Here is a 12,388-nt window from a genome sequence, read left to right on the forward strand (position 1 = left end):
GTGCTTTGGGATCCTTCCGTGCAACAGCACAGTAAAAGGCTGTAACTCCAAAGCGTCTATTCACCTGTTATTACAGAGGCGTGTCTGTGCCTGTGGCCTGGCCCAGGCCGGCCCGACCTAGATCCAGCCGCGTTGTTTCTTTGGCAGGTTCTCAGATTATGCAGCAACAGGCAGCGTTACAGGCACCGCAGCCCCCTCCGGTGTCCACTGACCCACGCCTAAGGTCCGGGTCTCCCAGGGTCAGCAGCCGGGGGGCGGCACACCGCAACGCCCGCTGTGCTGGGCCAATGAGGGGCAGGCCCAGTCGGCGGCGCCCTGCCAGGTCTCCTCCCCCTCTTGTGCAATGGGCAGGGAGGAGCTGCTGCCGTCTCGCTAGCGCGGTGTAGTGCATTAGCGTGGCAGGCTGCAGCCACATACTGAATCGGCCCTGCATCCAGTTTCTGCGGACGCCGGTATCAGCGGCTCGACTACCCTTGCGCGGCTCCCTATGGAGAAGACGGAGGACGGGTCCCAGGGCTTCCTGCCGCACTTCGCGCACTTCGCCACGCAGGCCATCCACGTGGGGCAAGAGCCGGAGCAATGGAGTTCCAGGGCCGTGGTGCCCCCCATCTCCCTTTCCACCACCTTCAAGCAGCTAGCGCCCGGCCAGCACTACGTGAGCGGGGCTCCAGCGGGCGCGGGGAGATGCGGAACTAAGGGACACGTGGGGACTGAGCGGGAAAAGGCGGGGGTGGGACCTAGCTGGTCCGCGGTGCTTTGCTGTAGGTCTGAGGAACTGAACCCGTAACGGTTCTAAAGGCTTTTGCAATTCGTAAGGTAGTGCGGTGGGGCCTGGAGGAGGTTTACTGCTCCCTGGGGAAGAAATACGGCTGCAGGTCCAGCTCGGACGATGGACAAATTACCTACGTGTAAACACCCGGAAGGGAAACCGGCTTGCGATCCCTTTCAGACTAGGTTTGTTTGGGGTTTTAAAATCCAGTTTGGGGGCAGAAAAGGATGAAAACCAGCAAATTATGTGCAGCCGGGGAGGATTTGTTAAAGTCTGACTAGTTTTCTATTTTGCAAAGTTGTAAAATGTTTATTTTCCCAGACAGGGCTTCTACGTGTTTGCTTCAGCCAAAAGCAAACACTCTCTGCTATTGCAAACACTCTCCCAGCTATCATAAGAAGGATTTGAGAGCAGCCTGTTCCTAGCAATTACATAGCCTGAGCAAGGAGGGTGTGGAGTGTGTGCATGATGGTGGGGCTGTGCTCAGGGGCTGCCAGGGATGCAGCTGTGGGAGGGCAGGCTCAGATCTGCAGGTGGCAGGAGCAGGAAGGGGAGCAATACGGCCCCAACTCATTGTGTTCCAGTGGAGCCTCATTGCTTGTGGAAGGGAGTTCGCAGGAAAGCATAGAACTCTTCCCACCACACTCACTGGCAGCAGCAAGAAGTGGGGGGGATTCAGGCTCAGCTGCCTTGCTCAGGGGAGTGATGAAATCATCCCTACATTCACCTCTGTCAGAAAGTACAGCAGTCTGCCTGGAAATGGGCTCCACTACCCAGTGCTGGCAGGGGAAAGGAACTTTGGGGGGAAATAGTGAAAAGGGCTGGAGCAGGGGCTTAAGGTGAAAGAGGGGGTGTGGGGCATGGTGCTGGGCACAGCCCATGCTGGGAGAGAAAGAGAGGCTAGTCAGCAATGAGACTAGCTGTCTGTAGCCAATCAGGCTCGGGTTCCCCAGAAATGAGGCTGCACCCAGAAGGCGAGTGTTATCTTTGGTTTATTGAAAGCGTGTGACACCCGCGACGGGAGCCCCGGAGACGCCGCAGTCACCAGTGGGGGAAAACCCAACGCGTCGGAGCTTCGCTCGGGGAGAGGCTCTGTAACAGGCCTTCTAACACAAGCTGATAAAGCTTAACTCATTTACATGAGATTGCCTAAAATTGCCTATGCATTCCTTGTTACTATCTTTTGTGGCCTACTGCCGGAGTAGCCTTGAAGTTTTGGCAAGCAAGCCTTGTTTGCATTTGTTGCCATGGCAGGGTTAGTTGTTTTGCAGCTTTTTACCTTGCACGGACTGGTTTGTTTGGAATTCTTCTGAGGATTTACAAAGGGGTGGGATTGCACTTTTGATTGTTACAAAGTCTTCTTGCACCCTACACTGCTCCCTGTGACCCCTTTTGTGAATTCCGAGGCTAGTAGGAATTAAGTGAGGTGGTTGATGCTTTTTTGGCAACACCGCGTGCATCTGTGGAACAGACTTGACAACAGCACATGAGAGCAGTGAAAGCAAAGTTTTGCAAAAGGGTATAGTTTTGCAAGAGAGCAGGAGTAGCACTGACACCTATGAAACAGGTGTCCATGAGCTGTTCCACGGCCATATTGTGGGGCAGACAAAAGGCAGATGCATTGATGGCAGTTTGCACCAACATTACACATACGTTGGAGCTGTTACTGATACGTGGGCCCCACTTGGAGGCCGTTGCTACAGCAGTCCAGAGGTACCCGTGACCCACCCCATTAAGGGGATCGGGGTCCGTACAGTAACAGGGGCGATGCCCGTGACCCGCTTAGTGTTTTGCAAAGCCCACACCACTGCTAGGATTTGCTTTTCCAGGGGGGCGTACCCACCTTTGGCTTCGCGGAGGGGTTGTGACCAGAAGCCGATAGGTTCTTTTCGCTGGGTTTTTACCTGCTGCCACAGACCCCAGTATGCCGCGTTGCAGACAGTTGTTACCTTCAGTTTAAATGGTTGGCCCTGCAGCGTTGCGGTTAGGCGGGCGTGTGCCGCCACCTGCCTCTTTGCAGAGATTAAAGGCTTGTTGGTGCTTTTTTGTTCGGTTCCACTGGGTGGCTTTGCGCACAAGCTCCTGAAAAGGATGCATAAGAAAAGCAAGGTGCGGAATAAAAGCACGCCAGAAACCGAGACGGCCCAGAAAGGTTTGCAACTGCTGTTTAGATGAGGGTGTGGGGAATGCCTGGATGGTATGCCACACTTTTGGCAGAATGCATTTGTTCATACCCATTTACAGTACACCCAAGCAGACCACACTGGTGGCTGGCCCCTGCACTTTCTTGGGTTAATAGCCCACTCCCCGTTTCTGCAAACCTGTTACAACCGTGTTTAGGGCAGCTGGAACAGTTGGTTTATTTGGTTCCGAGATTATAACGTTGTTGATGTAGTGGTAGCAGGCCGTTTGGTTAGGGAGGTCCAGACGCTCCAGATCGGCCTGGACTAGCTGATGGCAGATCGTTGGGGAGTGCTTAAAGCCCTGTGGCAACATGGTAAACGTGTACTGCTTTGTTAGCCACGTGAAGGCAAACTGCTCTTGACTCTTGGGATGAACGTTAATAGAGAAAAACGCATTGGCTAGGTGTATGACGGCATGCCACGGCAAGGCCACCACGGTGATACGCTTTAGGATCGTAACCATGTCCGGAACTACGGCTGTTAGCTCCGGGGTTACCTTGTTGAGTTTTTGGTAGTTCACTGTTATGCGCCACGATTCATCTGGCTTCTTTACTGGCCAGATGGGGCTGTTGAAGGCGCTCAGCGTGGGGCGAATAGTCTCCGCCTATAGCAGTGCAGCAATAGCATTGCTGATCTTGTGCTCTTCACCAGGAATGCGGTACTGCTTGACTGACACCGGGGTCTGGGGGACCGGCAGGCACACAGGGTTCCATATGGGATGTTCCTGCAGTAGGGGCTCCACAGTTCTGATTGCCCAAAGGCAAACAGCCCATACTGCGTATCCACATACCGGCCACGCAAGACATTCATTCCAATGATATATTTACCCAAAGGTACAGCCAGCACTGTCACCCGAAAGGGAGGGGCTTTCCCCAGCGTTAGGGTGACCTTCACCGAATAAGCGGTGGTCTCTGCTCCTCCGAGGCCCTGCACGACCACCGCATGACCCGCAGTCTGGGTAGCATGCAGAATGATTACCTTGGCTCCAGTGTCTAACAGAGGTAGCACATGCTGCTCCCCTCCCCGGGGCCACTTGATGGTTAACGGGACGAATGGGCGCAGGTCCCCTGCTACCTGTTGCACCGCCACAGCCCGTACCGCAGGGGACCCGCCTCCCCGTTACTTCCTAGGGGGAAGGGTCCAGTTGACCGGGGCACTGGGCTTGGTCCTCCCCCCAGCTCCTGTACATTTTTGTGGTGCCTGAGTCTTGCCCGCCCTTTTGGAGGCACCCACATTCTTACTCCGCTGGATAGGCGGCAGTTGTAACCAACGCTTGTACAAGTTTGGTGTTGGCAAACCATTGATTTTCTTACGGGGGACTCCTGCCTTTAGCAAGTTTGTTCACATGGTTCTCCGGGTTACCCGAGCGTGCCCTTTCTCCTGTTTAGGGGCTCCCGCCTGACCACCTTTTCCTTTTGTGGCACGGACTGCTTTTGCACCTATGACAGCCTTTAACTGCATTAACGTTTCAACCAAGTTACCTACGTTCCCGCCCACTGCCATGACCACGGCTATAAGGGAGGCCTTTAGCCTGGGGGCGGGCAAGGCATAACAGAGTGGCCTTGATGGGTTTATGGACCCCTATCTCGTTCGGTCCCATGTTGATAAAAGCCACAGCCCATGCTATGCCCAGCTGCTGCAGCGCACCCACCCCTTTTGGGATTGTACGCCAGGGCCTCACCAGTGCTTCCAGTTCCCCCGGGGAGGGGTAGAGCTGGTTCACCGCCGCAGTCAACCAGCAGTACAGGGACGGTGCTTTCATGGCGTTTCCCTGTGTGTCAGTAAGAGCTGGCATAGTTTGCAGTGCCTGTTTGACCTGTGAATCCTGAGACAACACGCCCATCTGGCGGAGTTCCGCAAGCAGTAGCAACACAGTGTTGCCCACGTTCCACACACGCACCAGCCAGGCCGAAAGGCCTTCCCCGGCTCCTGCTTAAAACTCTTTACCATTTTTTGCATCTCACTTGTTTTAAACGTCTGCCAGACCTTATTGCAGCGACCTTCTTTTGCCCGCAACTCCTGAATGGGGCGCGCCTGTCTTGGGTTGGTTTGCACAGCCTCCCCGTTTACCTTCTTCGTCTCCTTAGACGAGGAAGAGCTCCAAATGTTCCCATCCCAGGTCTCAGGGTCCCAAGTGGCTAGCGCAAGGACCGCACGCACTTGGGCTGTTGACACCTGTTTTTTCCCTAGTTTTATGCGCCGCCGATTCTCAACTTTTGCCGCCAACACCTTACAACGATGGGTTAACTTTTGCGTCCTTTTGGACTGCGAGGTGACCACCTCCTGCGCTATTGCCCGCGCATCCGCCATATCGCAACATTCCTGCTCCTTCCCCGCCAGCACCTTTTGCAAGCAGAGAAGCTCATCATCCAGGGCCCAGAGGGCAGTTAGGAAAAGCTATGCTACCTCTTCCACCGCCCTTTTTTTTGTCCCTGGCCGGCGGCTCAGCCACAGCCGACACAACGCCCCTTTTACCTGTACCGGCGTTACGCCTGCTGCCTCCTGCAACGCCAGCCAGTTTGCCGCGGCTGCCCAACAGGCCACCATCTGCACTACCAGCTCCCATTGCTCCATTGAGGGCCATCCTGGTATGCGCTGCAGGGACAGCGCTGGCTTCCCTGCCTCCCCCGCTTTTGACCAAAAAGGCATCGTACCTGGAGAACCCTGCTCACTGCGCCAATTGTAGCCAACCAGGCTCAGGTTCCCCAGAAACGAGGCTGCACCCAGAAGGCGAGTGCTATATTTGGTTTATTGAAAGCGCGACACCCGCGACGGGAGCCCCGGAGACACCGCAGTCACCAGTGGGGGAAAACCCGACACGTCAGAGCTTCGCTCGGGGAGAGGCTCTGTAACAGGCCTTCTAACACAAGCTGATAAAGCTCAACTCATTAACATAAGATTGCCTAAAATTGCCTATGCATTCCTTACTAATATCTCTTGTGGCCTACTGCCAGCGTAGCCTTGAAGTCTTGGCAAGCAAGCCGTGTTTGCGGTTGTTGCCATGGCAGGGTTAGTTGTTTTGCAGCTCTTCACCTTGCACAGACTGGTTTGTTTGGAATTCTCCTGAGGATTCACAGAGGGGTTGGACTGCACTTTTGAGTGTTACAAAGTCTTCTCGCACCCTACACTGTCCAAACCAGCACTTCCCCATATATAGCACCCAACTGCTTAGGGCACCAGACAGTTTGGGATGGATGCATATTTTGCATATTGGTAGCGATGGCCCTCCCAGAGGGGGAAGGGGAACTCACTTCTAACTGTAGAGCAGGGGGTTTCAAACTTTATTGCATGGGACGCCCTTCGAATAGCAAAAATTACTGCATGACCCCAGGAGGGCAGCCAAAGCCTGAGCATGCCCAAGCTCCACTTTCCTGGACAGAGGGCCAGAGAGAAAGCCGAAGTCTTCATTCCTGGGTTGGGGGCCTTTAACTTGAGCCTCAGCACCTAAGGCTGAAACATGAGCATGCATCTCTGGCCCCAAGCCTCAGCCAATCTAATGCCAGCCCTGGTAACCCCATTAAAAAAGGGTCATAACCTAGTTTAGGTTCTGACATGCATTTTGTGAACTGCTGGTCTAGAGATTCCGCTGGATACCATAGCACAGAAATTCTGTGCTACTGCATGTTAAATGTTACAAAACAACTTGGAAGTTTTATAAACTAGATGGTAGCCACCCAGATAGTTACCTGTCCAAAGTAGCATATCAGTCCCTAAAATGCTCTGTGCAGAGACATGTTATGCATCTAAAAATCAGTGTTTATAATGCTTAATAAAGTTTTTGATTATTCATTTAATATATGACAATCTTGCAATGTTAGAATGATGACATGAGGATCTTGGCTGCCTGTGGGTGGTGGAGCACAGTAAGTTAGCACAGTGCGGGTGAGCAAAGTTTTTACATCAGGCCCCACTTTTTGTCTGTGCAATTATCAGGGTCCCTCCAACCTGTCCGGTGTAATCCAAACTGATGGAAATTTTGGTTATGTTCTTATGGGTGGAAAGAAAAAACAAGAAACACCTTTTCAGCATGTGTAAGGAAACAAGTAGGTCGAATGTAAAAACGTTATTAATCAGTATATAAATGTGAATACACACACAAAAACCATGACCTATTTCAACATTTTAATGAGATGAATGAGCCTGAGACTCAGCAGTTGATTGTGCTACGGGGAACACTGCCAATAAGGATAGCCACATGGGGGAGGGAGGTGTTTAATGTGGAGTAAGTAGTGCACAACTACTGTGGACTTGCCTGCTGTGTAGAGAAGCCTTAAGTGAACATGCAGAGCAAGCTGAGAGAAAAACATAATTCCCTCCATTGTTTCTGCTCTTTTAGTGCAGAATTGTAGCAGGAGTCAACAGGAGGCCAACTTGTTTTCTTTCAAGACTAATCAGCTTGCAGCCCCAGTTTCTTTCACAATTAGCTGAGTGTGGATCAGAATCAGCTCACTAGGCAATCTTTCTCCTTTCAGCCTGATTCCCCAGCAGTATATGAGGGAAGAGCAATAGAAAAAAGTTCCTTGGTGGTTTGTAGCACAGATATCTGGTACCTACTAAAAGTGGCCATGCTGCAGTGCTGAGCAAAATAAATAAATGCTATATTCCGTAAACTACAAACTGTGCTAGAGAAGGAACTGTACACAGCCACTGAGTGCAGCAATATAGCACAGAAAAGGTTCTCCTGTAAAGGAAACAGTACCTGATAGCAAAATTCAGAGACTGAAAATGCATTTGATCCAGAGCCAAGATTCCCCCTAAATGAAAAAAACATAGTTTCCAAAGAAAATTTTCAAATGCACAAACTAAAAGTCAGTTGGAATGAGTGGGCCAACAACCACCATGGGCCCCAGGCAAGGTGGGAGGATGGCCCCATTCTGGTCCCTTGAAAGGGGCAGGGCCTCAGGCAGTCAGCCCTTAGCACCACTCAGACTGGGTAATTCAGGTTTATGAATATTTGTTAGAGATCTTGTAGCTTTCGGTCTGTGTCAGTAGGATCAGAGCAAATGCGATTGTACCTAAGGGTTTGATGGTAAACAATGGATCTAGCTGTGCGTGCAGGCTGGCAGCTAGAAGTGTGTAGGTAAGTATAGCGATCAGTGGGTTTCCGATAGAGTGTGGTGCTATCAGGCCATCCTTGATTTGTACTGTAGTGTCCTGCTTCACAAATCTGTCAGCCAACACTTTAATGGAGTGGGCCATTCTGTTAATGACCTGAAAATGTGTGTTTTATTGAAGAGGAATTTTCACAGCAGTTTGGAAAGAGAGGCTGCTGAACTCTCTCTTATATTCAAATTTGACGCATTAACACGTGGTTTGAACTGGGACAGGACTTTTCTAGCTTATTATTGCTGGGCTTTTTTCTTGGACAGATTAGAAGATGGTAATTTAGAGAAGCCCTTACAAGGAGATCAAAGCCTCCTTAGCACAGATCCGAGGATCCGATCAGTTCCCTGCTACAAACCCAGGCAGGAGAGCCCCACCCCAGTGTGCACTCGACCCCGCCCAAGCCTCCTAGCGGGTAGCGGCTGGCATGGAAAAGCGAGACCCAGGACAAGGCAGAAGTAGGTGAAACAAAGTAACTAGTTTATTAAAACAAACTACTAGATAACAAACTAACTATACTGAACTAAACAATTAACTATATCTATAAACTTATGATAAACATTTTGTTGATTTGTAGATTCCTTGGTGTAGTTATAAATTTTTATTTTTCCAGAAGGCAAAAATTCAGTTTGTTAGTGAGGGAAAGGTGAGAGGGGCAAGGAAATTTATTATCCCTGCTACCAACTTTTATAGGCGGAGCAAGGGGTGCTAACCCTCGCTCTTGGCCGGGGGCAGGGCACTACACCTGTCCCAAAGATAGGCCCCTGGGGTCAGTCGAGGGTAGCTCCTCTATTTGTAGGAGGCCCTCCGATACCCTCTTTGTGGGCACTATTTATGCTGTGCTCCTGGGAGGCCTCGGCTCTTCTTCAGGAAGCACTATGTTGGTAGTTTGCGGGAGGCGAGGAAACTGGGCCTTCACTGGCTGTGTGTGGAAGAATATAGGTATCACAAGGTAGGGGGTAATACCTTCCTAGCAGGACTATCAATAAAGAATTCAATATTAAACCTATAGTGTAATAATGATAAAAATACTAATAATATAAACAGTAAACAATTAATAATTAAATGTGCTGTATTATAACCCTGGGCACACAGGCCCGGCCTTGAAGGTCAGGCCCTCGGGTTCTGTACCAACCCCGTCGGGCCGGCACACTGCAGGGGTGCGACCCCTACTCCCATGTTGGGGGCCCCGATGTCCCAGGTGAGAGTTGTATTAAATATGAGGTGTCAGTTTCGGTAAATGAGTTACGTGTCCTGAAGTTGAAGTCCAATCCAGTGAAGAGTCGCAATCAAGAAGATGAGTCACATCAGGTAGAAGAAATGGCAGCGCCGCAGGTAGGATGTTGAAGACGATGTTAAGATGGCGGCCACTGGGTTTGGCAGCCGAGCGCACAGTACCCGCCTTTCGGCGGGCCAGTTCGACACTCAGCCACCACCCCACAGAGGCCGCTTGCCGCTGGTGCTGCTGGGGGGTTGCTGCTTGTGAGCGCTGGCACCACTCAAGCCCGGTCAGCGCTGCAGGTGTGCGGTGACGCTTAGGTGATTTCACAGCTCTAGAGCGATCAGCTCACAGTGATTTCAAATCAGCTCTTTTCGCCGGTTGGGGCTGACCTGAGGGCTTGGTGGACGCCACAGGTGCAGCCACACCTCCCTATGTGGAGTAACAGGGTCTAGCCTGTGTCCTCCAGGGCCACAGAATGGCCTGAGGCACCTGCTTATATGCAGGGAGTTCATGCATGATTCTAAATGAATATTCATGATTGGATTTACATACAGGTGTGGTTTTCGGTTAGGTTCTCTAGGGTGTAGAAGGTTCTAGATGTTCGTACCTTCGCCCAATCAGAGGCCTAGAATTCAAACACCTCATCATGAATAATTCATGAGTTCAGGTTACCGGGGGAACTAACTGACAAAAAGTGACCATTGGTAATGCTGCTAAATGGCAGCCTGTGACAGTTTAGATTTTTCATGTGTCTGCACTGATTTTACAGAGCCAAAGGCATGTATTCCCTGGCCCTGGGACGATAATGCCCTGGGACGATAATGCCCAAGGTGTTATAAAATCCTGACAATTATAGGGGCTCTTTTACATACTTTGCTTTATCTGATTCTTGAACCCCCCACCCCCAGCCCCATACTGCCACTTTACTTTCTGATTTGCTCATCTTGATAATATTTTTCTGGTTTGTCAACCTTGATTACTATTTTTGGTTCTCTGTGCCTTCAATATTGAGTCTGTTCTGGTATGGCTATGATCTGAAGAAGTGGGTCTGTCCCACGAAAGCTCATCACCTAATAAATTATTTTGTTAGTCTTTAAAGTGCTACTGGACTGCTTTTTCATTTTGATAATACATAGACTAGCACAGCTATCTTTCTGTTACTATTCAATGTACACAAGGGCTCACTTACTGCCAGTAAGCAGTATCTTCCAAAGTGTGATATGTGGGATTGATCTTTTTATCCCTCTATTGACAAAAGGACCCCTGGACTCTCTCTTGTCTACAAAACTCTCTAGTATGGATGTAGCAAAGATGCTTAGAGATCATTGGATAACAGACGTACAGGAGAGTGAATAGAATATGCTTTTTACCCAATGTTCTGACAGACATTTTTACTGCAGGTTCAAAGGTAACTTTCTTATCTTCTGTGGGCCTGTATGTGAATCCAGAACATGACGAACAATCTCTTTGCACAGGAATTTTGAAACTAGAAAAATAAACTACGTAACCAGACTTTTCTCCTGCCACCCTCCCTTTTGTTTCCCCGTTGAGTTTCTTTAGACAGAGTTCCAGCCCCCTGTTGAGGGATATTGGGCTCATTGCACCAGTGTAGCTCTTCCTAACATGCCAGTTGGAATTCGGGTTGATTATTGCCAAGAAAACACTTGTCCTTCCGAGGATCATAATTTTTCAGACGGACATGGCAGCTCTCAAAATCTACTGATGGACTTTCTACAGCACCCGCCTTGCCACTGGCAGGCGGGTTTGTATGTTAGAAGAGAATGGAAGTTTTGGATTCGGTTCCATTTGTCATTGCGGTTCTGTAAATGTTTGTTCCGAGGGATCTCATTTGACTGCCAGTTACACGTTGGCATTACGCATTTGAGAGTCGTGTACTGCTGAAGTCTTGGGGCAATAGTGTCACCATCCCATACTTGTGGAACAGGTTTCAGGACCAAGTGTTTGACCATTTTAAATTAGTGGGAGCTTTACCATTAACTTCGGTGGTTGCAGAATTAAGCCCCCAGTACACGATATTTGAGGCTGATCCTGAAATACTAATTCCTTCCCATTGAGATCAACTGGGGTTAAAGGTGCTTGGAGACTTTGAACAGCATAGTGCAAACAAAGTACCACAGAGATTAGTATATCCCATTAGGAATGTCTATTAGGAGTCTCATAACATTAATGCTAGAACAAGAGAATTAAAACCAGCTGGCACCAAAAACTGAGTTAGTTTTTCAAATGGTGGCAAATTATTTTATTGTAAAATTTTATCTTCATTATCATACAGACTGTGTGGTCAGGCTGCATCCAGATTTTCCATGCTAACTCCTGAGTTTTCAAAGTTGCATCCGATATAGGCATACAGGACAGATTGTTGATTGACTGAAAATTGGCATGGCTACATGAAATTCATGGAGCTGTACAAATTGCACAACTGAGGATTTAAGCATCAGTTCCAAAAATGGAAGATAATGCTTGGAATTGACCTGTGTAAGACCTTTTTAGTAAATATAATCTTTCAGTGTGAGACAAGTTATCAGCAAATTACAACAAAACATTAAAATTGTGCCAGCCAAATTAGATAATGTCTCAGAGAGATGACTTAGGCTAAGCACTCTCGCTGCAAACAAACTATCCTGTTCTGACAAGCTGTGCATGTTGGATCCCTGTGGACCAGTGTACAACAGTTTGTGATAACAAATAACCGTTTTTGGATGCCTAACTCAGAGTTAGGAATATGGATTTCTTAGATGGTCTAGTATTTTTTTTTTTACAAAATTTAAGATGGGTAATTATCAGTACTAAAGTTTAGCTGTATTGTTGTATAGCAGCTCCTCCAAAATCCCATATGCTTACTGTTATTTTTGTATCTTATTTTCATCACAGGGTTTTGAATATAGCCGTAGTGGAAATCCTACTCGGAATTGCCTAGAAAAGGCTGTAGCAGCACTGGATGGAGCCAAGTACTGTAAGCTCTAAGTATTTTCATTAAGAAATATGTCAGCATGTATGTCTTTAGAGTGGACTCCAGTAGAAGTATCCCAAGGAGATAGGCGCACTGGAGTTTGATCACTATCAGCAAATTTAACTCAGCTTTTGCTGTCG

At 49.1% G+C, this 12,388-nt stretch overlaps 1 protein-coding gene across 2 annotated transcripts in view; it reads left to right on the forward strand.

Annotated features, from left to right (window-relative positions):
* Window positions 1-284: 284 nt before the first annotated feature.
* The window catches only part of CTH (cystathionine gamma-lyase), a 42,409-nt gene continuing 30,305 nt past the window's right edge, over window positions 285-12,388 (forward strand). Inside the window, exons 1-2 of one of the 2 annotated variants that reach the window (XM_075003515.1) lie at window positions 285-655; window positions 12,170-12,251. In XM_075003515.1, coding sequence (XP_074859616.1) covers window positions 488-655; window positions 12,170-12,251 — 250 coding nt within the window. In that variant the 5' untranslated portion in view covers window positions 285-487. The remainder of the gene's footprint in view (window positions 656-12,169; window positions 12,252-12,388) is intronic. The other variant, XM_075003514.1, reaches the window with a different exon arrangement.

This window comes from Carettochelys insculpta, chromosome 9, assembly GCF_033958435.1.
Source record: "Carettochelys insculpta isolate YL-2023 chromosome 9, ASM3395843v1, whole genome shotgun sequence".
Lineage (NCBI taxonomy): Eukaryota > Metazoa > Chordata > Testudines > Carettochelyidae > Carettochelys > Carettochelys insculpta.